Source organism: Nesoenas mayeri (genome assembly GCF_963082525.1).
Source record: "Nesoenas mayeri genome assembly, chromosome: 8".
Taxonomy (NCBI): Eukaryota; Metazoa; Chordata; class Aves; order Columbiformes; family Columbidae; genus Nesoenas; species Nesoenas mayeri.
The window spans coordinates 25,046,347-25,073,327 of NC_137554.1; the positions used below are offsets into that span (position 1 = coordinate 25,046,347).

The 26,981-nt window shown below is 37.1% G+C and overlaps 1 protein-coding gene across 5 annotated transcripts; it reads left to right on the plus strand.

Annotated features, from left to right (window-relative positions):
* The first annotated feature begins 41 nt into the window (after positions 1-41).
* Positions 42-26,958, plus strand: EFCAB7 (EF-hand calcium binding domain 7). Of its 5 annotated transcripts, none has more exons than XM_080349046.1 (16): positions 227-359; positions 2,234-2,421; positions 6,397-6,608; positions 7,982-8,068; positions 8,840-9,035; positions 10,077-10,195; positions 13,657-13,798; positions 15,586-15,695; positions 16,644-16,801; positions 16,999-17,132; positions 19,179-19,327; positions 21,155-21,364; positions 24,313-24,420; positions 25,424-25,727; positions 26,257-26,325; positions 26,517-26,958. In XM_080349046.1, exons 2-14 carry the CDS (start codon positions 2,235-2,237, stop codon positions 25,496-25,498), a joined length of 1,887 nt encoding a protein of 628 aa, XP_080205172.1. In that variant the 5' UTR covers positions 227-359; position 2,234; the 3' UTR covers positions 25,499-25,727; positions 26,257-26,325; positions 26,517-26,958. The 5 variants fall into 5 exon arrangements, with proteins under 5 accessions (XP_080205173.1, XP_080205172.1, XP_080205175.1 ...); XM_080349049.1 differs by having other exon boundaries at positions 25,424-25,489; XM_080349047.1 differs by lacking the exons at positions 26,257-26,325; positions 26,517-26,958 and adding an exon at positions 42-166 and having other exon boundaries at positions 249-359; positions 25,424-26,123.
* The last annotated feature ends 23 nt before the right edge of the window (positions 26,959-26,981 follow it).

The window sequence follows — 26,981 nt, forward strand, 5'->3', positions numbered from 1 at the left end:
CTTCGCCCCCTGGGGGGGATTTGTGCGAGGCCGGCTTGGGTGGGAGGTGAAATGCGCCGAACCCGCCCCTCACGGCTGCTGGGGTCGCTAGGAGGGCGGGAGCGTTGATTCCCCTCCGGTGGGCTGAGGGAGGTGGATTATAATGTCTTTTGCACGAGGGTGCGCGGTAAATTTTGCCGAAGGACACCCCTGCGCTCACCAGAGAGGGAGGTAATGAGGTTCGTGTGGTAAAAGTTTCCGAATTTCAGGTGATTGAGGCCTGAGCGCTTGGCAGCTGAAGAAGCAGCAGCGCGAAGCTTCTCTGGTGTTTTTTGCTGTGGACGGTGCTGAACGTCGGCCTCAGGCCCACGGCGGGAAAGGTCAGTATTGACAACAAGAGAATGCCTTAATTCCTGCTTGAAAGACCTTTTATTATTTATTAGAATCATAGCAACTAAACTTGAAAGTAATAGGCTGTGTTGTCCTCCCACTTCAGCGGAGGCTGGATTGCTCCCTTTTGACTTTTTTGTTTAGAAGTATCATTTGTCCAGTAAGAACACCCTGAGCTCTGGGGCTGCTGGCTGCTGTCGCTGAGCTGTTGCTCACTGGATTTCTTAGCGATGTATTGGCAGAACTGTGGCCCATGTAAGAAATATCTTGGTCATGGGAAGTCTAAGGAGTATAAACGAGAGTTCACATTTTATAAACTAGTTACTGGAAAATTAACATTTATTCTTCCCTTCCTCCTTGACTTTAAGCCACTTCCATTTTGTGTGTGTAACACTGGTGCTTAATTATAGTGACACCCGTTTGCAGTAACCAGACTATCACAGTGTCCCTATGGGGTCCTTCTAATGCCAGTGTAATATTAAAGTGTCAGGCAGGCGGCCTGTGTGTTATAAATAGGGTACTTCATCCATGATAAGCGATTATTATCTTTCTTTCCCCAGTGTAAAAGACCTATATAACTCAAGAAGGTGTGAGTGATTTAGGCCTCCTGAGTAAGAATCCAGTGAGTCCTGAAGGGGACCCTATGATTTCGTTGTCGTGTTGCTGAACTTGAGATATTCAATTTATTATACTGGAATATATTTTGTGAAGTCAACATTGGGTAAAATAATATGAGAGGCTCTTAGTCCAACAATACAACACGATTTAGTGTCACTCTGTGATGGCCTTCTGAAAACCTTAATCACCCTTGGTAAAAGCAGGAAGCTGCTGCTGAAGTTTACTGGCCATTGGTAAGCAAACAGTATTAGTTAGTGTTTTGAATTGCTTTAATAATTTAGAGAAAATGCATTTCATGTTTTTTCGCATTCTTTTACAATTATATGGGTAGAGTTCTTGTACTTAAAAGGCCTAAGTTACACAAAGTTTTATGTACATTCCTAGCTTCAGACTTACTTATTTCTAATATTTAGATAACTCTTAAAAGTAGAATTAGGTGTGTTTAACATCGCATACTTGAAGGCTTAAGTGTTATAATTTTGACCTGTTTTACTATTAGCCATATGTTTGATTAAGTTATAACTGTAAAAACAGAAAACAAAAGCCCATTCTAATGTGGGTTGGCACCAGAAAAAAATGTAGTTGATTGAATAATTATTTTGTCAGTATTTTAACACTGAATGTTGTATGGTGTTTACAACATCACACAGTGTCTCTGCTGAAGCTGTGTAAACTACGCAGTTTCCCAGCTAAATGAGTCTTGGAAACGTGAAAGTGAACTTTTGAGTGAAGGAGAAAATACTGACAAATGTGCAGTTCAATATAAAGGCGCTCACCTGTAGTTTTCACTGGAGGACAAGGGGATTTGCCATTATCACCAAGAAATATAACTGGGAGCCCCACATGGCATGAGTGGATCCTGACTGCGCAGCCACAGAGCTCTCTCCAATGAGATAAGTTTTTATCGCTGATAACTTGAAAATTTGGCATTCTGCTTTCAAATAACGTGACTATATAATAATTCAGATATAAAATGTCTGGAATTAAAATAAAATATAATAAAATATTTCCTGCCAAGAAGAAATTGTGAATAGTGAGTGGAGCTCAAGCTGTTTGTGTTTGCAGATCTCGTGGTGCTTACCTACAAGTATAGGTAAGTATTCCCATCCCACATTTAGAGAGTAGCAAACATATGACCTAGATGTTACGATAATATGTGCTAGTTTGTGTTTCAGAAGGCAAAGCAGAGACATTATTAAACAGGCAAAAGAGTAACAGATTCTAACTGTAATTGTGTTCTTCACAGAATGGCCAGCAGTCCTGAGAATAACGCGTCCCTCTCCGTTCAGAAAGTCACACGCTCAGAAAGTTCCCAAGCAAAGAAGTCTCAGCATGCAGAAGAAGCAATCTTTTACATGAACTGCCGAGCAGCTTACCTAACTGTTTTAAAAAGCAGTTTAGAAAATATTAAATCAAAAGAACAACTCAGTTTAGGTAATGATTACTTTTTTCCCCTATAACTGTTGTGTATGATGATTGCAGTGGGTAGTTTACAAACAGCAGTCGGCAGTGCAGTCTTGAGAGTATCCCAGTGTACAAACTCAGTAACTGTTTAAGGAATATACAGTAGACTTCAATAGGGTTAAGACTTCAAGTGTTGGTGGCTGTATCTTTGAAGTCATTTTCATCATTTCCCTGTTATAAAATACGTCACGTGGTGACTTTTTGAAGTTTATAGAAACTACCATTCTTCAATGTTTTTCATTTTCCTTAAATCTTTAATCTTTGTTGCTAGGTGTTGGATGACTCGTGGAAGTGGGAATTGTATACAGAGCTTTTCATCTGTAAATCACCAGTATAAATGGGCAAAAGTCAATACCAGCTTACTGGGGATTTGAGTTGTTTAACACCACCAAGTGTGATGGTAGCATTGGTGCTCACTTGAAGTGGGCCTAGGTGCTGCTTTTTTACTATGACATTTCTGCAATAAATGTTTTCCTATCCCTGAGAAATGATTAAGTTCAGTTTACAGTGGGCAGTTGCCCTGCCACAGGAAATTGCCATGATAACTGGCATTAATTGGCACAGAGGTTTGCAGACTCATAGGAGAGGTTGTTACTGGAGGTGTGGGTGTGGTAATTTACCCCTACAGTTAGTCTCACAGATCAGTTATAAGCAGCTTTGTCCAAGTAATATGTGAAAATATTGCCTTTACCAACTTCATGTGATCAAATGGGCTGTCTTGGACACTGGTGTTTTGCAAGAATTCTTATCTAAACTCCTCCTGAATTAAAATGTTCCCATAGACTAAAATCAAAAGTTTTCATATTTTCATCCGTATTACATTTGTATATTAGTGGTATTTCTGTCGGTGGTACAACAGGAAAAAACTGTATCTCTGAATGCTTCAGCTGTACCAAAGAAAGGTGTTAGCAGATAGTTCGTTAAGCTTCACAGCTTTCAGTCTGTTTAGAAAACCTATGGAATTTCAAAGTTCATTGCATGGAATTATTAGGGAAATTACAAAAGTTTACCTAAAAATGGTAGTTAGGATTGTGTGTTGGAAATTGATTTCTTTATAATTTAGTGACTGAGTAAATAAGGAAGAAGTAAGATAAGACTGAGTAAAAACCTATTTCAGTTGTGAAATAGGTTTCACTAGGCCCAATAAAATTTCTCAAGCAAGTATCAACTTTGCTATGTCTTGGAGCTGTAGGATTGTGTGCTATGCCTTGCCATGGTTGGGTTTTGGTTTTTGTTTTTCTTTCTTAGAGCAGTTTTGTCCTTTTGTGAGAAAGTCATGTGGTTTTGTCGTATGTAATAGCAGGAATTGTGTTAGGGAACTGATAAGTGTCTTTCAGTCCTGTTTTTTACTGAGTTTCATGATTATGTGAAATTCTTAGCTTGCTTTATTGGAAAAAATGTTTCTAGCTCACATGGTTGATAAAGAAAGCATGGGTACATAAGCCTTCAGTGAGGTAAAGAGAACTGGAATGTGTAATTTCAAAACTAAACAGATCTATTTTGTGTTTTTTGTGGTGCAGCTCAGAATGCACTTAGGCTTGGTGGTAGTATAGGTTGCTCTTGCAAGTCTTCCTCACAGATGATGATGCCAGTAAAAAGTATGTGTATTATGGCATTGCAGTTGTTTGTAATAAAAAAAACCCCAAACAAACAGCGAAAGGCAAAACCATGCTATGCTATCACATAATTTAGTTATCATTCTAGTGACGTTATTTTTTTCTGCATATGTGAGGAAATTGATTTCTCACTAATGGCTGCATTGCCCATGCCTAAAATACATGAGCTCTTCACATAGAAACCACCACTGTCAAAGCTGAGTGTACTTTTCTGATGCACGGATTGTTTGTAGCTTCTTTCCCTATACCAGGACATGAAATTGTACGCATTAGCGACCACATTCTTTAAGCATGTGACTTAGTGTTATCCAGGCCTTCTCAGCTGTAATAAAAGTGCCTTTATAACATCCTAATGATAGTTTTGGATAATCTGGATTTCAAGATAGGAGTGGTGTGAACAAATGTCATCTCTTCTAGATATATTTTGGCTTTCATCTCTATCCACGCCACTTCACTACATGGCAAGTGTTTGGGTGTTTTAGTTTCAAGGTTAACTCATAAAGGACAATTAATTTCCTGTGGTATAATATTACTTAAGGTATTTAGCAGAATCAGTCTGTAAAGGGGTAATAAATAAAAGGTGCGGTCTAATTGAACTTTCAAAAATACAAACTTGGGAGGTATGTAGGGTATGGCAAGTGCTGATCTCCCTGGATGTATAAAAACACAGAATTGTTGTATATTTGAAAGATACTCTGTTAAATGTAAGTTAATACTGTGCTATATTGATATTCCAAGAACTCAGCTATCTACGTAAACAAGCACAGAGTAACTGCCCTGCCTTTGTTGACCTTGAAATCCTTAAACAATTGCTATGTGCCTAAGCGTTGCATGGATAAATATGTAAGCTTTGCTGTATTCTCTGGACTCTGCTTGTGGAGGTGACAGGGCAGAAATCTTTATTTAGTCCTTGGCATTCAATCAGAGATTACCAGCAAAGGTATCTGGTGGTGTTTGTTTTTATGGTGACACAGTTGCCTACTGAGAATTGTAATGATTCCACTACCTCATTTCACAGATGCTCCTGAACTGTTCTCAGCTCGTATAGACTTGGTCATTGGTCAGCTGGCTAAAAATCAAACTGCCAGCCTGCGCAGAGATGGAGGATGTCTTGTGTTTCCTTCAAAACCTGATTATATGGGAAGATGTAAAAGCATCCCTCCAGTTTCAGATAGACTGTGCATTATAATTTAATTTCAATTTAACACAATACCTTCTTCACACTGGAAACTGTTGAAAGGATGTTTTCAGTAAAGACTTTAGGAGGCTAACTAGATCCAGCAAACTCATGGTGAAGAATGCCAGGTGTAGGGACTGGTTGCATGTATCTGTTGGCTGTTGGCCTTAGCAATGTATGTCTGTTAGTATAATTTTTCCTTTACATTTGAAATTCATGTTGTGTAATTTGAATTGATAAGTTCAAATGTATAGCTGTGACATAAGTGTTCAGGCTAAATTCTGCACTAGATCTCAGTTCTTTGCAAAGTAAATGGAAGGACTTATGTGGATCTCTGTAGAAACAGGTTCTAGTAATGTGCGAACTTAGGAATAATAGGTTCCTGATATTAAGACTGGGAATTTAGGCACTGGGCTGGATTTTACACTTGTCACTTGAGAAGATTGTCTTTGAATTCATGGATATTTGCTTAATTAATGGTTTGAACCTATTAACTTTCTTTAAGGAAGACATCCCATTGAGTTCATGACAGTAGTTGCTACTCCTACATTTATACAGTCCTAAAGTTACATTTGGCCCTTTGAAGGCAACCACGAGGCTGATGTGGCCGCAGTTGAAAATGAGTTTGACATCCATGGTTTAGGAGAACAGTGCACATGAGTAAGTGGAAGCTGTAGATCAGAGCCTGTAAGCAAAATAATTCCTGTGATATTGTTGTGTTATAAAAAGTCACAGACTGCTCTCCAGTTTCTTCCCTCTGTAGAAGACAGTGGGTGTGATTCTCAGCACGTGTGTCGTCTCTGTGCTGGATCATAGTTCATGAGGGATGATGTAGGATGCCAGGCACTACCTGTTTGATGACTGCACTCAAAAAGATCTGCAAGCAAGCTCATCTGGCCCTGAGGCTGCTTGAACCTCTCTGGTACAGACCACAGAGTTCAAGGGCAGGGAAGGTCACAGTCAGTCTGGATCAGTAGAGGACAGGATTGCAACTATAAGCAAAACTGTCCTTCAGACCCCATTCTTCCCTTGGATTGATTTGGCTTAAAAAAAAGAAAGAGCATGAACATGGAAAGTGATTAAAGGATGTTTTAAGAAAACTCCTTTACTGATAGCTGGAATATATAGTTAATATTGTGTTTTATTGTTCAGTACTTCAACAGGCTGGAAGAAATCCATCTCAGAAGACAGTTAATAAATATTGGACTTCACAAACAACTACACTGAATTTTGACGATTTTTGTACTATTTTAAGAAAAGAAAAACCAGCTACAAAAACTGAACTGCTTAAAGCATTCGGAAAAATAGACACAGATAACACTGGATATATTTTACATGATGAACTTTATAAAATTCTTACAACAGTAAGTATCAGTAGCTATTTAATTATCCATCTTTAACTGTTAGTAGAGATTTTGGAAACTATTCTGAATGTGTAAACACATATTCCTGATCAAAAGAATTGATAACTGATTAATGTGCGGTTTTTTCAATTTTAACTCTGGTTTTCTGTGGTTATCTATGATCTTTTTTCCATATTTTCCCCTCTCAGTCTTGCAGTTGATAATGCATCAGTCTCTTTCAGGAATTGTTCCTTGAAAGTGGAAGCTGGCAGAGAAAATATATTTAATACTTTCACAGAATGTTTTGCTGAACTCTGTCTAAATGGCAGCAGAGCAACAGAAGGGGATGCACATGTTTCTCTCTTGGTTCTGTTAGTACAAATCCCTCTATTCTCTGCAGGGCCCCCCTGCAGCCTTTTGAGGTTATGAACTTTTACCAAGAGAGTTGATGACACACTTTTGCTGTTCTTCCCTCTCAAGTTGTCTGTGTGTGTTCAGATACAGAGTTAAAATGTAACATTTATCCAAGTTATACATAAAATGTCATGGTCGGTGTTTTAGTTTTATCACAGCTATGATGTGCTGTCACACCAGTGACTTCACTGCATCTTATTTTTAGTTCAGTGGGGATCTTAGGATGAACTGTGCTGGGGTAGGTTGATACTTTGATCAGAAATTATGCATTATCAACCCAAGCATGCAAATGTCATAAGGTTTCCCTATACGTATCATTAATGTTACTTAAAATAATGACATGAAAATGTATCTGGAACTTGCTTATTTAGCTGCTGAACTGCCACCATATTTCATATATTTCATATATTTCATCATATAATGTGAAAAGATAGAAAATAAGATTTTTTTTAAAATAGCAGCCAAGATTTTTTTTATGATGAGACTGTAGGAGATGGAACTTAAAAACAAAAACATTAGCAAGAGTATGGTAGAATGACGAGTGGTGACAAGGTTAAAATCCAGGTCCTCTGCAGATCTGCAAAGCAAGCAAACAAAACCCCTGAAAAAACCCAGTCTTCCAAGTTGGTGTAGAGCTGATACTCTGACTTTAAACTACATAGATGTACGTCACAGATTATTACAATGATTTTTTTTCTCTGTCAGGTTTTTTGCTCTGTACAGCCAAAAACCCCCTTCATTGTAAAAGCCAATCATCTTGGAAAGCGTAAACACTGGGGAGCAACAACTGTTAAAATGGACTAGTAGTAGAATTCTGGTAGAGTGCTCAAAAGTGAGAATAAAACAATTTTAAGGAAATGTAGAGGAGAGTAAACTGGGACAGAAAGGACAAACAATTGAAATACAGTATATTGTATTTGACCTGATAAAACAAAATTATTCTTGATTAGGAACCCAAACTGAGTTGTTTTTTATTGCAGAGAGGTGAAAAAATGACTCGGGATGAAGTCAGTGCTATTATTAAACAAGCTGATTGTAACTGCAGTGGCAAACTTGACTACAACAAGGTATTGCAAACATTGATATTATTTATTCTTGTGTTACTGGCAGTATTGGCATTATCAAATATAACACATCCCACCTCTGTGTGTTGGCCCACTGATGACCTTGCCCTGGCCTCCCAGCTGCCTACGTACTGGAACACGGGCTGGTGGACATTTCTGTTTCCTGCACTTTATCTGGTTATCCTAGAAAAGGTCACTTGCTGCAAGTGAGCTTAATGTCTTAGGCAGAGCCTAATAGTAAGCACAAAACCTAACAGCATGTGTGAAGAGTTAAAGGAATTGCAGGGTAAAGATGGCAATTGACAGCAAGCTTTGGAAACAATGAGAGTTGCTATGTCTGTGCTATTTCATACTTTTCATTTTCACAATGCAACACCTTATCAGCTTTTTTGACATAATCTCTAAGCAATGACTAACTTTTGAACTTAATAAACAGTCCAGTTTCATAGAAGAACAACGTCCTCCTCTTAAGAATCTTATGTTAAACAAAAATTAGTCTGCAAATATCTAGAAAGAAATATAAATCACCTCTTGGGTTGAAAGTCGCACTTAATTTTGATTCAACATTTAGACCTCTGTGTTGAATCATGGCTCCATTTTACTGTGTCCCTTGAGTGGTTGCTCTGATTCATGAGAATGAAAATTTATATTGTGTTTTAAGAGAAAGAGCATTACATCTGTTGACCTGTTCTTCCCTTACTGATGTTGCATTTTAATCCTTAAAACTGTGAGAAATAATGTTTCATTTACCAGATTACTTCTCTTTGTCTAAAGTTTTGTGAATTATACATGACAACCAGTGAGCAGTGCTGCAAGACTGCGCGAGATAAACTGGAAGTTGACAGTCGATTGAGGCAACAGCAGTTTGGAAGTCAAGCTGAAACTTCCTCTGAAGGGATCACACCGCCGGTGTCAAAACCATCACCGAGAATCTCAAGGAAAACTGACCACAAACAAGCACCAACAAAAGGTACTTTTATTTCATATTGGGAGTTTTCATTCCATTGGAGTTCATAGTTGAGTATTTATTTAATTTTTCTCATATTAGCGAGGATGTTACTAATTAATTTTTTGTTGTGGCAATCACATAAATGTCTCAGTAGTCTGACCCCCATATTTAAATGGACTTTGGCTATATCTGTGCTCTGAAGCTCTCACATTCTTAAGGGTGAATTTCATTGACTCTCAGGTGACAACAGTGCACAGGGAAAAGAGAAAACGAGTGCTCAGATGTTGCAACATAGCAAGTTGTTTATTTCCTTCCTAGATAGGAGGTGAAACCTTAAACATTTATCAATAAGCAGTTTGTTTGTTTCAGTTATCGAGAGTGCTTTTCAAGCACAATCATTATGAGAGTTTAATGTTCTTCCTAAAGTTACAAAGATACTTAAAAATCTTCCCAAGCTGCAAAGGTACCATGTGTGAAATATTCACATGTACTTTAAGTTGCTTCAATTCTAGGCAATACCGAAGAGGCACAAAGATGACAAAACAGCGATGAAGACAGAATTTATGTAGCTAAATCAACAATTGTACTAGCAGTTGCCCCAACATAAGGAACCAGAAAGTAAAGGCTTGGAAGTAATTGCATGGGGCAGCTGTGCAGAAGTGCTGTACTGTCTGGCAGGGAAACTGCATTGTCCTGAAAAGAAAGAACTTAAATGAGAAGCAGGTTAAACCTTTCCACTTAGGACAGATTTTTTTTTTTTTACCTCGATTCTAAGGTAAATGGAATAATGTGGTAACAATTTCTTTTCCTTCAGGCAGATTTGGATTCCAGGATTCTGCCATTCATATGCCTGTTCACCTGAGATGTACAGTCAGGGAAGTTAAAGGTGTTTGGCTAATGAATTATTAGATGCTCTATAATTATAAGGCAAGTTAGCTTATCTGAAAGAAGTTATTTTCATCTGTTTTTTCCCCATATGCCTATAAACATAAGGCTTTCTGATGAGGAGTACTAGGAGTGGGTTGAAATAACGTAATTGTCACTCAGAATTTCTGTTTATAGGTGACAGCAAAACTCCTTCAAGACCCTCGTCAGCTCAGAGTTGCAAAGGATCCATGTCAGCCACTATCAGCGTGGGTGCCAGTAGCAACAGAAACACAATTGAGCCAGACACAATGAAGGTATCACGTAAACCCGTCCTATTGAAATTATGCTGTTTTCCTCCGGGCACATATGTTATTCCATTTTAAATGAGAAAGTATTTCTCTGTGATTTTTAGCTTATGTTTTATTAATAGTTTGTCAAGGGCAGCTATAAACTAGCGCAAGGTTTCTTGGTACATATTATTATTAACATTTTTATATACTGTTGGTTTTGCTGACATCTAGTTATTGGATATAATTTTTCAGGTGTGAAGGTTTAATAGAACAAAGTGTGTTTTTTATAAATGAAACCACTCTTGGATAAAACGTTTAATGACTTTTTGAGAAATTTAAAATTTAATAATTTATTAGGTTGGTGAGAACTTTAAATGCTTAAGTAGTCTGAAAGATTGTGTGTCATAAACCTTTATATGAAAGGTAATTGGAAATAAATAACAGATCTGTGAGCATATTCAGTTCATTGGGCATTAATTCATAAGTATATGCTGTAGCCTGAAAATATTGATTTTTAGTTAGACTAATATGTCCTATCAGTATTTTCTTTTAAATAAATCACTCATTCAATATAAATTCCTGTGGGAGAAAGACAACAAAGTCACTTTGCTAAGTCAATATTTGTAGAGTGTTAATATTGATCTTTTTCCTTTGTTTTCCCTTTCTTGACTGAACCTTTACTAGTTTTCTTTCAACAGAAAATAATAGCTGTAGAAATATAAAACATTAACTGGAAACTGCTCGGATACATTAAAAATGTGCACCTTGAGACTCCTGTATAAAAGAGAAAAAATGATTATGACCACATAGTGTAACTGCTGCTAGAAAACTGAACTGATTGTTCTCATGAGTTACATTTTTGTTTCAAATAACAACTCTGTATTTGTTATTGAACTCTGAAGTCCTTTATATCTTCGACATTGCTATACAGTGACATTTGTTCTATATTAAAATTTAAAAACATAATCTCAAAGGAATTTTTTGCAGTCTGTTTAGGTATCTGGACCTCCACGCAATTTAACCTGCAATTTCACCTTGTTCATATGTGATATGTAGTATATAAAACCATCGCACAGTTTCTCAATGTTGGATTCCTTTTTCTTTGTACAAGCCAGTAAGAACTGACCGAAAAAAACAGCTGCAGATACAAATTGCTATTGATTAGCATCATGTAAAAACTGAAATCACTCAATAAACATGAAAAGGTGTAAGTAGAACTACTAGTTTTTTTAAACTGTAACTCTGAAGGGCACAATACAAACTCTGTTATAATCAATGAATAGATATAGCGTGATTCACTTGTGGTGTGGATCAGAATCTAGCTCACCAAAATATCTTCTTATTTATCTTATATTCAGAAATACTTTTTTTTCTCTGCACTTCACGTGTCTTTTTGGGACAGTAGACAAAATATTGCCCTTGTGAAGTTGGACAAATGCCAATTTTACATTTCTGACAGAAGAAACGAGTAGAAAACAGGAGAAGTAAAAACATGATGAATGTCGAAATTAGGAAACATGGAATGTATTCACAGTACATTCTCCTCTGTGGTTTCTTTTTGTCAGTGGAGTTTTTTGACATGTTTAAAGACATAAATAACTTGGAGAGAAAAAAAATTAGTTACAGAAGTGCTACAGATGAGCATAAGCAACATGCTGACCTGTTGGGCTTCAGCTGGAGCTGAATTACAATTAAGTAAAAGATGGCTAATGGAGACCTTAAATTTCTGCAAAATATTATTTGTGTTGATTTTAGTCAAGATTGAAACACATTAACAAAAAAAAGCAAGCAGTGTATCATGTTCCAAACCTTCTCTCTTGTTGGGTAGCTAAATTCCGCCTTCTAAGGAGTCTCACTTGTGCATTTTGCTCTACTGAAGTCAGCAAAAGACCTGTACACACAATGGGTACCAAAAGAAATACTTGAAAAAAATAATCTTCTTGCCACAGTTACATGCGCCCACTCGTGTGGTGAGTCAGACTCAATGCAATGGAACTAGAGAGACTTTTTGGTGCATATGTGCCTATGGTTTTGTACAAGACAAAGTGTTGAACTGAAGTTCTTTGCTTTAATCATAGGAACAATTTCTCTCACAAATATTGGGTTTGGGGTTTAATTCTGTGTGTGTGTGTGAACTATTCAACAACAACTTAAATAGTCATAGGAGCATTTCTTTATGATTAACATTTCTCACACAATAGCCAACATAGTGGGAAATGTTTATTTGACAGCTTTTGTTATGCTTGGAAGTGACATGCTTAAATCAAACCAGAAAATAATCTTTTAGCTTCCCAAATGTACACACCTGTTCGTAATTTGACCTGGATAATTCAGAGAGTATAGCACCACCGTATGCTCTTTGCAAGGATAACAGTTTAGTATTTGATTCGTAAAGCTTTGTCAAACTTCTGCTTACTGTTGCTCACATCTTAACCTGCACATTGTGCCTTGAAATACTTTCCCTTCTTACTTGGATCGTTTGATATCCCTGTTGTAAAAATGTCCATCTGACTGTCAAAACTGCATAGTAAGGAAGGGAGAGTAAACTGTGGCTGTACACAGTTGTACATGAAAAATTGTCACAGTATCTTTTTTAATAACTACAGCACGCTTGGACTACTGTTTAAACTTATGTAATGCTCTTTTATCTCTCAAAGAACAGCCACGTGGCTTCATTAGCAGATCTTTTGGCTTAGATATTTTTGAGAAGTCAGTAGTTTTTCAAACGGTTTTGTAAGGTATTGAACTTAGAGACTAAATGAGCTAATGGCTGGTTATCTCAGCTATGTCAGGTTCTCAAGGCATACAGTATATCTATAAGGACTTGATTTTTATTTTGCTAAAAGATTTGAAATTGGAAATTGGGACCTACTTTAAAACAAACAAACAAACAAAAACCAAACAACTAAAAAAATCCAAGCACAAAGCTGTTTTATTAATAGCATCTCAGCAAAATCATGGTGTCTCTAGGACCCATGTTATTCACAAATACAGCAGTTTTCAGTTTGTCTTTCCCAGAGCTTTGACAGAAGTCAAGACGAACCACTTAATTTGACCAGTACTTATGTCTGTGTTTGTCTGAGCAAGTAACTCCTCATTGTTCAGCTGATCTATTATGTTCTTTGCTTGATTGGCCTGATGGAACTAATGTAGCAAAATTCCAGCCTTTCAGTGGTAAATCACAGTTCGGAGAATTTAATGAGTTCTGTTTGTTTCTTCATTTCTTGTATTCGAGCATTGGGGTAATCTGTATTGTTTTTCAAGCATTTTCACATGCGAGGCAATGTTACTAACTGCTCTGCAAAAATTGATTACAAAAACAAGTGTTTGAGAAAATTAATTTTAAAAAGAGAGTAGCAGATCAATGCCGTATCTTGTGGTGTATTTTATAAAGGATTTATTAAATCAAATTAATGTATTTCAGCGAAGGTGCTTTTAACTTGATCAGAGATCAAGGCAATATCTAATATTTGCTTGGTTTCCAGGAATGGCCCTGTGCACAATCTAAAGGATGCTTCTACTTAGAAGACGATGGTGAAATTATTAGCCACAAGTACAAGTTGCACTTACCTCAGAGGTCTACAGTATGTATTACCATCAAGCCCTTAAACATTCGTCAAGTAGAAGGTAAGTGTATTTGTATTTTTTTTTGAGAATTTTTTTATTAAAGGTATTTTCTCTTCTGTTGATACATCTCTTCCTTTCTCACTTGCAATACTTTACAATATTGCAATATAGCAATACTTAGTTGACAGAGTCCTATTAAAAATATAACTTAACTTGTCACACTGTATTTTCTGCTTACTCATTTTGTGCGCGCTGCCTGGATAGTGAAAATCAGCAAAGTCTGTTATCTTTGTCCCTTTAGGCAGCCAACCTCTTGGAGTATTTTTGGCCATAGATTTGTGAAGTTTCTTATTCACAAAATTCAAATGTTGGCACTGTTCGCAGTATCTCTTTTTAAGATTTTGATGTACTTTGTGGTAAACAACAATACAAAACTTAGTGAATACTGTATTCTTCACCTCAAATGCTTCTGTAAATACTTAAAATAGGTTGTAGCTTTTTATGGCAGTATGGTATCTTGATGTTTTGATTATGAATCTTGTCAAGGGATTTATAGCTTAGTTTGCCTATTTTAATTTTAATCTTGAAAAGAGTGAAGCCCACATTAGAGATCAGTGAGCCTTTGTGCTCCTTTTGTCCAAGTGCTATTGGTTTTGTTCTCTCCAGCAATTTAGCAAAGAGCTTTATCTAGTTGCCTCATTGGAATTATTAATATTTTTCCCACAAGTAGATTATTTCCTCTTTGATCCTGTGAAACAGGAGCCATTAGATTACAAATATGTTTTAGAGTTATCTGGACTGGCTGTTGTGCTGCAGGTTGGTAATTGATCCTGATCGAGGTTGATAATAAAAACTTCACTGCAAATCACTGACAGAAAGTAGTTGTTTTCCAGTTAGAACCAGGCTGAAATGGGAAGCTGATCAACGGGTCCCGTAATAAGATTTGAGTAACAGAATGTCTCATAACTTTCATTTTTTCAGGTACTACCTCCTTAAACTGTGCCTTAGAGTAGTTCTGCTGCAGGATTGTCCAGACATTCTGTGTAACCAAGAGTACTTGCCTGCCTTTTGCACATTGTCCTGCATATAGAAATGCCTTCATGGTTTGCTGTGAACAGGAAAGGGTAATATACTGGCATGTAAGGAAAGGATTCATCTAACAGCAGAGCAAATACCTTTTTATGAGAACTCAAAAATATCTTCAAATTTTTAACAAAGTTGCGTGATGTGTAGCCACTCTTTAGTATCATTAACTTCTAACTGTAGAAAAACTAAGCCCCTGCATTCACTGTTTTGCTGTGGTCTGATTAACTTATCCAACCTTAGACCAACAAACAACAGCTAGTGTTGCCATGTAGAGGGATCTTGCTATTTAAATCTTAAAAACAATTACACTTCCGAGATTTATATCTTCTGGTACCCCTAGCTTTTGCACATTATCTAGGTTTCCATTCATGGTGAGTTTAGCAATATTTTACAGAACTTCACAAGAGAATATGACACAATTTTTTAAAGATCCTTAATTGGAAAAGAAAAAGTAATAACTATTAATGTTCTAGTAATGGTAGAAAATAATTGAAATAGCTTCCTTAACTACCAAAGGTTTTAATAGTAGAACTATTAATAGTAATCATTATCTGTAAGACAATCACAAGACTTAAAACAATTTATCTGATCAGCCTAAATAGGAAGGAAATCCCAATGGCCTATAATAGATTCTTTTTATGCACCTTACATTAACAGGGATCAATATAATAAATGCTATAGATATATCTACTTTGGGGTTGGAAGAAAACCAGTTTTGTGCCATTATTAAGCACATGTGTTTGGAATGTTTTTCTTTTTAGGAAAACCTTGTCATTGGTTGTCAGTGGATACAGTTTTGTATATCCTGAAGGAAAATGAAACCCAGGAAAATCTACAGCTTGTGAGCTTTACTGATCAACAAAACAAAGAGGTTGGCTAGTTCTGATGTGTTCCTATTTTAGTTGTTATATCTTTAGTGTCTGTGTTAATGCTTCGTGGGTGGGTTCCCATGTGTTTGGAAGGAATTCAAACTGTACCTAATCAGACTAGAGAAGAACCTCTTGTTCTCTGCATGTTCCCTTTCAAAACTGGCAGAACTTATGCAAGGTAAGATGTAATTGTATCTTAGTTACACCCTTTGGATGGGCTGAATTGCAAGCCACTCGAATGCTAGTTTTATGAAATTCCTGTGAGGACCATATTATCATCTGGTGTGTTGGTAAGTACGGGCGAGTTTCTGGTTATCTGTGTAGATACTCTCTGGAAACTCACTTGTTTTTGAAGGTGACGGAATACAAAACTTCAAAGGTAAAATTTGAAAAAAAAATTCCTTTTCTTTCTCCTGGATTTTGAACTTCATAGTGCACAGAATATTTTTACCCCCTGGCAGAAATAAGGGAGGAGAAATGATAGCGCTAAGTTACTTCCCCCTTCCAAGCCACAGGGAACTCAGCTTGCTTCTTAAACCCTCAGTTGCTTGTGACTTCTTTACATAGGAAGTTTTTGTTAGTAGTTTGAGAAAAGCTAATGAATTGGAGGGAAAATCAAAAACTCAGTGAGTTCTGCCAGCCTGCTTCTGGCTGCTTTCGTTTTCAAGTTTAACAAGTACAGTGTTGCGTATCTGGAAAATGATAGGACTGTTATTAGATATTTCTAGTAATGCCTGTTCTCCTGTCATCTCTGGTCCTTCACATTTTTCTAACTTTTATTATAACTAAGAGATTCACTAGTTTTTGTGTCTCTAAAATGGTATCACACAGCATCTCACTGTAGACATGTTTAAGGAAAGAACTACTTTTGTATGAATATTACTAGTAATAATAGAAAGGTATCATTGGAGAAGCAACTCACAAATTTGTCTCTCTTCCTTTAAGAGCAGACGTTTGGATGGAGAGGGGAGCTTGGATCAGGCATTTACTGGCTACTCCCATTCACAACAGGCTGTAGGTTGAAGAAGGCAAAAGCACAAATTACTAGAGAAGCAAAACTGGTGTATAGAGGTGAAGATGGAGAACTAGCTCTGACCAAAGAGTTCCGGTGAGTCATATTCCCAAATAGTCATGGTAACTATTATAAATGTGTTCCAAGTAATGTCTATTTTTTTTAAAGCTGTGCATTACTAAAATATTGTTTGCACGGAATATTCTCAAATAGACTGAATAGCTGTCGACAATATTGAGACAGTAAAGGAAAGAGAAGTACTTGGAAATAGTTCTGCCATTTTCATCTTTTAGAGCCACTTTATTGGATATATTTGAAACAATTGATTTGGATGGAAATGGCCTTCTGAGTTTGGAGGAATACAATTTCTTTGAGCTGAGAACTAGTGGTGAGAAATGTGATGAGGAAGCGTGGGCTGTATGTAAGGGTAAGTTCATTGCTGTGCTTGATACAACTAATTAGGTCTATCAATCTACTTGCAAGCTGTCATGTATAGCATCCTACTATGTATAGTATAGAAGAGATGAGTATTTTGTAGCCTATGCCACAGAACATATGGAGATATAGTTCTCTTCTCACTTTTTCTTTTTTCCCTTTTCCAGTCTCCTGTCCTTTGTTTTGCTTAGTTCTGGTTCATGTACCACTGACTTTCTGCTGAGAAAATTCCTCCCATTGCTAATTGCAAAGTTTTGTAGGTGAAAGATTTTATAGCTGCCAAAAGCTACAGGTTTTCTAATCATGGATCATATGGTGAATTAAACTGTAACAGGTATTCATTTAATCAGTCTCCTTTCTGCAGATTACGCTGGTTTCATATCTCAAAGTGTTGAGAGGGACATTTAATTAGTATGTATATGATGCTTTAAAAATGGCATTTAGAGCTTCTGTCTGTTTAGAAAATTATACATTAGAAAATACCTATTGTAACTGTATGTTTTCTTGAGATATAAGTAGTTTTTTGTTAAGAATCTGTCTTTTGAAGGCTCATATATGTTTTATCAGTTTGTTCATATTGTGCTATGACCACTGTGGGATTCTGAGACTTCTGGGAGTGCGATGAGGAAGCCGACAGTTAAGACTGTTCCAGCTGTGCTTTGTTCTCTGTCTGCCGATATATCTTGTCAACATTCCTTGACGTCTTGCCAGCTTGCAGGAGCAGGGTTGTGCCACAAATGTCAATTTTGAACAAAAAATGAATGTTGTGGCATTGCTTTAAGCTTGCAAAGGCCTTGAGAATGCACATTTTTACCTCAGAGCAGGGCTAGGAGAACACAGTCACCAGTGACTTCATCGGCAGTTCAGCTGCAGTGAGTGCACAAACTGGAAATTTAGAAGCTGTTGTATGAAAATTAAAGTTTCTGTAAGAAATACAGCTTTTCTGCAAATCATGTCTGACATGCCAGTATGGCATATCATATATCAGCACGTCATGTTTGATGTAATTCCTTTGTAGGCTATGACACGTTGCTTAATTTGGGCCAAAATACTTTAAATCTGGCAAGTCCTACTAACTATTTCTCCCTAAAACGCTCAAAGATATTGGACTTTTACCTAAATGATGGAAAGCTCATGCAAAAGTACTTTTCTATAGATGAGTTAGTTTCTTGTCCCTTTCATCCCTGTACGTGTTTTTTTCCACACTTCATCACCCTGTCAGTGTTAGGCCTCCCTGCACTAGTCTTGACGTGAGGACCAGGGGTGTGCGTGTGTGTGTATGAAGTGTAGGAGAGGAAAGGGGAGAATATGGTGAATGTTTTACCAGGTCATTAATCAGCTGAAGGGTTCAGACGAATATAATAAATCTTGACACCAAAGTTCAAGCCATTTATTATAGCATCTGTACCCTTAGATAGATTTATTAAATTGGTAATCCCTTTTTAATAATAAATAGTAAAGATTTAGCATTGTTATGAAGATGAGAGAACCATTTTTAAAAATCTCTGACACAAGGACATTTCAATTATGTGTTTGCTGACATTAGAGTGCTTGTTCTAAGGTATTCTATCACGAGAGGCGTGTTAGGATTAGTGGCATTTTATTGCTTTTTAGGAACTAAGTAAATCAATTCTATATCAAGAACCTCAAGCCCTAAGGTTGCTGCCCCAGCAGACTTTCATTTCCCATTCTCGATATCCCCATTCTGCAAATCTCAACCACAATAAATACTGCTAGCAAAACAACAACAAAGAAATCTATGTGAACTCTTTCTGTTTTGAAATCTCCCCCTCTTTCAGGCTATATGAGGGGCCAGCTGTTTCTAGTCATTATCTAAAATCCGTGGGGAAGCGCTGCAAAGAGCACATATCTAGTCAAGGACATGCCTTCCCAAATTATATTGGAGAGCCTGAGGCTGCAGCATGGCTCTGTCTTTTAAAGCTCGTTAACATAAGCGGGAATTTGGCTTTGGAAGAATAAAGGGTGTTTGCAGACAGCACACATGTTTAAGTGTTACCTTATATTTCTTTTTAAACAGAGAATTTTGATATGAAGAAGAATGAACTAACAAGACAAGGATTTATGGATTTGAATCTCATGGAAGCCAACGACCGTGAAGGGGATCCTACTGACCTTTGGGTCACTTTGTTGTCTCTGGGCTACAATAAAGCGTTAGAAATGACAGAGGTACGACAGCCCTATAGCAAAAAAAATAACTGCTCCGCATACAACTCGCTGCACGTGTTTAATTGCAGTACTGTTTCTGTCTGTCATAAATTGATTTCAGTAGGTCAGTGATCCAGTGCAAACACTATTAATACAGGGTTTACACTGACTTTCAGTCATTATGGTATTTTGTTTCTTAGGATAGCACTGATGTTGTTGAAAGAAGGAATTTGTCTTTTGCTTTAGAAAAAGCCAGTATTTTGTGGGATTGCAGAGGAGGGAATCTTGGGTTACACCTGTGGAAAGAATTCATGCACCTTGCTGGTAGGAAGTGGTAGGATGGTAGAGATGGTAAACTGTGACCTGCCAGCAGACCTACAGAATGCAGGGCTTGCTCTGCTTAAAGAAGTCACTTTCGTGGCCCAAGCTGCAACAGAAGGAGTGAATAAGGAGAAGATAACATTTTCCTCAGGTGATTCAGAATTCATAATTTTCAGACGTGGCTATTTCTGTTTCCATTGCCTGTCACAATGGTGTCTGAAGGCGTTCAACATAAATTTTTAATTAAAAGGCTTCTGGTGGCACGTTGTTTCCTTTACAGGTCCAGGGTTTATTTCTCTGTTTCTGTGTGCTTATAGATTTTTTTCTTTGGAATTTTACAGAAACAGTACCGGTGTTGCTATTTCTCCCTGAAGTAAGAGAATATTTTTAATGAAGAGAAAAAATATGAAAAATTAAAACATTAAATGTGCAGATTATTTAATCATTTACATTTAATTCCCAAGAAAAACTGCTTTTTAAAAAACCATAGTCTGATTAAATTATTTCTTTAACTTTTTTAAACTTAAACACATCAGTGTAGTCACCATATAAAATATATGTGTGTAAAATAAATACATACAGACCCAGAAATACTCGGTATGGTCAAGAGACATCAATTGTCTCTTGGTGAAAATACTGAGATCATGGTGAATGATTTCGTAATGAGCAGCACTTCGTCCTTTTGCTCTGAGTATGGTCAGCAGAGCAACTACGAAACTATCCTTCTGCATTGTAGACGTAAGAGGGAGCTCTCCTCTAAGAAAGAACATTTGGGGGAGGTTTCTGTCAAGTTAGAAATTTCTTCCAGGTATTTTGTGCCTTAAACTGGCTGTGGCTTATGGCTGATGTCTTTGCTTTACAAAGGACAACACAGCTCTCCGAATGCTTTAGTTATTCTTCTGAAAACGTAAATCTATTTGTGTCTGTAACTTAACCCTTTCAGATGCTTTAAAAGATTGGTATTTCAGGAACATTGAGCATAACAAAGACAGAACTGAGAAATCCTAGTGAGTTCCAACAGCCGTTTGAAAGAAATCGAGGTACTTCTACTGAGTCTATGGAAATGCAAACTCCTGACTGTTACATGCACTAATCTTAGCCAAGATACTGTAAAAGCTGAGTGCTTAATACAAAACTGTGGATATTTTAAGTCTGTAGGAAGTGGCACAAATACCAAGAGTGTGACAGGTAAAGGAGACAGGTTTATTGCAGATGCTGAAATGCATTAAAACTTAATTCCTGTATGTCTTGCTACCCAACAAAGGGTTTGCCAAGTTGGAGCCAAATGCACTGAACTGCATATTGAGTGTGCTGTGACTGGCATGAAAAATGTTCATTTGTCCTGAGCTTTCATTTGGTTTAAAAGATCACCACAGCCCTCAGGTTTTGAATAGTTTACATTCAGCGGCATACTTCTACTTGGGTAACTACTTCAGAGCATTTTTGAGAATACTTAGCAGCTGTGGATGAAAATCTGAGTGGGAAAACGACAGATGAAGTGAGGATAACTCATTTTCTCCATTGCAGGCGTGCCCCTTTGTCATTGACATCTACGCAGAAAAATGCAAACCCAGAATTAAAGCCATGTATCTAGAGGCAGGGAGCTGGCAACTCAACAGGGCTGTTTGCAAGTCTGTTATTAATAAAGGAGAGGCCAAAGTCGTGGATGGCTGTGAAAACGTAACCGTCTATACCTACAAAGCGGGCAGGAGAATCACTTCTGTTATTGAAAATAAGGTATGGCGTGAGACTTCTGTAAGGTACTTTGGGTTAATGTCTAGTATTATTGTTCTTCTTCCATCCTTGTGCCGTTTTTGAGACTTCCATTTTCTGATATCAGGTTTCTGTAGTTAGTTAATTTAAAAAAACATGCCTGATGCAAAGCTCATTTTGACATATAACTCAGACTTCAAAGGAGTCTGGATCAGTGTTCTTGGAAGGGACAGCTTATTATGAGTTTTAAGTATCATACAGAATCTGAATATTTGTTTCTATTCACATTCCAGTTTTTCAATATTTTGATAATTATTGGAGACATATGTTCATAAAACCAGCAAACAAATACCAAGAACAAGAAATACAACTAGAGAAGGAGCAAAGACTACAGCCTTTACACTATTTAATATTTTCAGTGTGTGTGAGAAAGAGAGAGCAGTAATTTGTGTTGCTGTGTTTTAGAAGGATATTATGGACGAATTGTTAACTGGTTAATCTTACAGGTCTACTTTATTACTAATCCAAGCTGAGGATTGTAAATCCAAGCAAAAGTGGTTAGCGAGAAGCAGGGATTTTAAACCTTTTTGCATAGTTTGTAATGAATGTGCTGTTCATTCTCAGTTTCATTTATATTGGGAACTGTGTGTAAATAAATACAGTGCAGTAAGATGCTAAACTTAAAATGCTTTAAATCTTAAAATTGCAGTAAGAAGTATATTTTTAAATGGGCAAACATGCAGAAGGAGGTGGGTTGGTGGACTAATATTAGGACTGAATGCTGAGGCTCCTTGGAACTACAGGTTTAGATCTGCACTTCGCCCTTTAGGGTAGATATACTGGAGTTATTTTTGTGTTTGGGGATATGTCAGAGAAGGAGCTGAGGTCTGTACTGCGGCAACTGGATGCTGTCTGATTAAAATCACTGACCACTGCTATTTATGCCATTTGGGTTCCATAAATACCACTGTTCTGCTGTGAAGCAAATAGTTGCACTTCCCTGAAAATCTCATTAGAATCTGTAAGCATGAGACTTCTTTTTTGTATTGTAAATATCTGGAAAGAAATAATAAAAAGGCAATTCTGTGCATCTGTCTTCTAAGCTTCTGCAGTGCAAGCAGTCTGATTATATCTGCAGATATTGTACTGATGATTTCAATTGAAATAATTCTTTCTTTGTTATTTCTGTAAATTAAGGAACTATGCTAGTTCCGGAAGGATTCTGTTTTAGTCTTGCATATGCATTTAATTAGTGGGTAGAGAAAGATGTCTTGTCTTCTAATCCTCCCTAGTCAGGCTCTGAGCTGGGGACATTAAAAGACCTTGCGCACAGAGCTTCAGATTTCTCCGAGAGTAAGCCGTACCCAATCTATTGTCTACCCATTTATGTGCCAAAAAAAAAATAGTTAATGAGACATTTCCTATCATCCAAAACACAAACTTACTATAATACACCCTCTGTGCTACGTCAGTCTCTGTAACCTTCTTCCTGTTACAGGAAGATACTTACGGCACAGATAATTCTTCTATTCGCCTTTATCTCACTGCCCTGTAGAAACAAGGGCTTCACCGAAGTGATGCCAGAGCAGACAGATCCAAGCCATAAGCAGCTTAATGCTAGATTGTGTTTATATTTCTGCAACAATACCATATTTCTAGAATTACCATATTAACACTTTGCTGTCCACAAACCCTTTGTGCTGTGAAGACCAGAGAGAACTTTTTTTATCAGTCCTTACCAGTCTAGTAGTAGCTTCTTTCCTGTGTAAGGCCGATTCTGTAGAGTAACTCTTTCTATTCCATTTCTCAATAAAAAGAGAACGTTGGATAACATTGTCTAAGAATCAAACGTTTCCTGATGTCTCTTCTCAAACTGAAATTTATCTAGAGATAGCTGAATAACAGTGTATGTAGCATGGCCTCAGGTCTTGTGTCTGAGTGTGGCCAGGGATAAACTCGTTGTTAATGAATTTTCCATTACCCAAGCTTTCAGTTTTACATCTTGGATCCTTCTTGAAAGCACTTGCACAGCAAGAACATCTGTTCTTTAAGTGATTATACTTACTTTAATTTTCTCAAGTATTTTTTAAACATCTCTGTTAGGGCTTGCTATTTTTTTCAAGACACTGTTTGAACCAAACAACGTACAGCAGATTGGGATAGGTCACATCTTGATGAGTGTCTCTTACAAACACCTTTGGGAGATGTATCTTTGATTGGTGGCAGTGAGGAATCCTGGTTATTTATTGTGAAAGGAAACTAAAGATGAAGGATGCTTCTATGCTAACATTGGGCATTTAACTTCAGTTGTTAGGAGCCTAGTCTCCACTGAACCCCTACATAGTTGGTGAGAAAAGAACATACAATACAAATTCCTGAGGAAATGGACTTCTGCTGGAGTGAGAGGATTTTTGGAAAACCAAAAGGCTGTGTGATGTCAGATAAAGATTCTTCTAGGGCCGTATCTTGCCTCCATAAATGGCCCGTAGGAGACGTTGCAAGTACAAAAACTAGGCAGGCATCCAGTGACGCTTCTCCAGCTCGCTGTCCTAGCCTATGGTGATTTGCAGTTCGAGGACTATTTGAATCAGAAATATTGTCTTTGCATCTAAAATCTCTTAATATATTTTTCTACAATTAGTTTGTCCAGTCACCTTTCAAAACTATGTAAACCATTAGCATCACTAATATTCTGTGGCATATAGTTTTCTCACTCAATGGTGTTCCCAAGTTGTATCTTTGCAAGTGCTTAAGTTATTTCAATGAGTCTTAAATGACTTTTGATGATGAATCTGTGCTCTGATGATGCTAAGGTACATTTGAAATTGTTGCTCTTCAAAGAGAATAGACATCAGCATCCTTATGCAAAATAGTGAAGTCTGAGGAAGTAAGAGGAATGTGTAGTTGTTACATAAAGAACAACCACTTAACCATAAAGACTAATGTGTTCTTTTTTGTTTTTCAACTTGCAGTCTGAAAACAAAGTGATTATTCATGTCAACAATGAGCAGAGTAAGAACTGCCTAAGTAACAGGGGGCTTACTGTTTTTGCTGTAGAAGTGGCACCAAAGTCCACGATGGTAAGATTTTTATTGTTTAGCCAGCTTAAAATCTAAACAAAAAGAAGAATATCATGGGACATCTTTACAGTTTCCTTTTGAAAGCCTTTTATTGTGATAATGAGCATGGTAATAGTGGCATCTTCATCACAGTACAGGTCAGATACAGTTCTTGATATTTCAAAGCTGAACATGTACTTGATGTATCCATGTGCAGCTTGCTGTAAAAATCCACAGCTGTTCAGTTTTACATACATGTGCCTGTTTCAGTTGTCCATTCAATACATCTACCATTTACTATTTTTTTTAAAGGCGGTATTTTTTTTAATGTGGCATATTTTAATTAGATATATGTGTGTCTCTGAAAAACAGACCAAGCTAGTCAGAAACAGAAATATATCTCTTGCACTCCGTATGCACAATGTGATTTGCAGATGGCCAATTTTTGTTAAACTTGATTTATAGATAATGTTCAATGACAAGGGAATTTGATGTGCTGGTCCCTGTCCCAGAGCTGGGCAGGCTTTAGTGAAAACTCTGAGGGTTCTAAGGGATAAAATGAAATTGAAAACTCATTACAAATGCAGATAGTTTTCTTCATTCATTTATGAAGAAAATCCAGTTTTTATTATTCTAGAAGTGTGGTTTCCGTCCTGAAAAGAAGAGGCATCAGAACTATTTCATATTTCACAGGCACAGTCTTGTGACATGGGCAGGGTTGTGGTCTATTCTAATATTGCTGCTGGCACTTCAGATATCTATAGCCTGATCCTGTAGGGTGTTTTATTTATTTTAATTTTGGATTCATTCAGTATAAACTGTAGGCTCAGTGTCCCTTATGGCTGTTTTGCTGTCATGCAAATGAATTTAATAGTAAGTTTTGAGTACCAGCTGTCATTACAGATGCTGAATGTTCATCAATTAACGTTAGTGATGTAAGTACTGAAACAGTTCATTCAGGTAACATACACGCAGTTCTCCAATGAACAACTATTTCACCTCTGGTTTTCTCTCTGCTATGCAGATTTCTCAGCACGTGATGCCGCTGAACGAGCAGGAAGAATGGCTTTATAATTGTGTGCATTCCCTCGTACGTTAAACGTTCCAGTTGGAGAGCCGTTTCTCAGTAGCCTTCAGACTAAACCAGGATTTTTTTGGCAATTTCTACCGAATTTATAGTCTTGTCCTTAAAAAGCTTGCATATATTTATGCTTCTCAGAGTTTGATTTGTTAAAGCCAATGAATCACATCAGTACTTACTTCTTGTATCACACTTCTACTAATGGCTTTTAAGAAACATATAACGATAACAAAGGGATGGAATAACTGTAAGTTTGTAAAATCCTTTGACAGAATATTCATCACATTTGTTCTAATGAAATATTTTGGCATGAAAACACTGAAACATGGTACAAATTAGTTCTGTTCAGTAATATAGCTGACAGTTGTAATATAATTGTGTTTTGTAAAGGCTAATTTGTTTTATAAAGGCTGATATGCTCTTGTTTTCTATAACATGTAATGTAGTTTCATCAGGTGCTGGCACTGTTTTGCTGAGGAGAAACTTGCTTTGTTAAATTGGTCTGATGGGTTCCTAATTAAACATTCTTGTGGTTTTGCCATGAGAAGTCTAAAGGGGTGGGGTTTGTGATTTTATTTTGCTACCTGATAAAGGATTTGGTTCTTTCCCTTATGATGATACTCATCTTACACTTGTTCTGAATAATTACTGACTGTTTTTATACTGTTATATAAAATAAAGTCCATCTTTTCATATGTGATAAGGAAATAACATCTGAGGAAAATGGAGGTTTTGTCTTGGGCTCTTGACTCTTAACAGCAATTAATTATTTCCAGGATAGCTGAAATCAGAAAACTGAAGTCCACCGAGTTTAAGCTGCAAAAGCAATGAAAACCAACTTTGAGGTACTAAATATATTAAGCGTGTTATGTTTTTCTAGTTTCCCTAAATGTCTGTTAATGTGGAAAAAAAAAATTATGACCCTGCTCACTGGATGCTTAAAAAGTGTCTGAGTTTAAAATGGACACTAAATGTATGTGACCTCATCTGTAAGGGCAGCAGGCAGTCCTGAAAAGCTATATTTATCTGCCTGCAGCTCCTGCGCTCTGCTGTTCCTCCGCTGTAATCTTATACCCGGCGAGTAAATGTCAGGTACGAAATGAGAGAGGCTGGCTCTGATTTACATGCTGCACCAATTGGTGCTCAGGCAGGTTTACTGGTGATCTTTTCCTTTTTTTTTTTTTTTTTTAGCAGGTACAGCAGATACATTTTCATTTTCAGAATGGTCTAAAAGAAGCAGAAGTTGTATTAAGAGGCCCCACAAATATTTGGTGCTTTCTAGCAATTGAGCTCTGTAAGCACTGCCTCAGGTGAGTTGTGGACATATCAGAAATTCCAAATCACATCTCCAAGGAGGAGCTGGGAAATAATGAGAAACCCTCTGTGTACAGGAGACAGTACAAAGCCAGCACTCCATTATTTGCATTTCTTTTGTTTGTAAAATCAGTCTTGTTAGATGTGGCAGGTATCCATATGCTACTTTTTCTACATTTTAGGAAAA

Bases quoted from the DNA above. Each gene is read 5' to 3' on its own strand.
- EFCAB7 (XM_080349047.1), top strand. From the start codon at position 2,235: ATGGCCAGCAGTCCTGAGAATAACGCGTCCCTCTCCGTTCAGAAAGTC. The intron at 10,196-13,656 runs GTATCACGTAAA...CTTGGTTTCCAG, and splicing joins TTGAGCCAGACACAATGAAG to GAATGGCCCTGTGCACAATC. The intron at 16,802-16,998 runs GTGAGTCATATT...TTCATCTTTTAG, and splicing joins GCTCTGACCAAAGAGTTCCG to AGCCACTTTATTGGATATAT.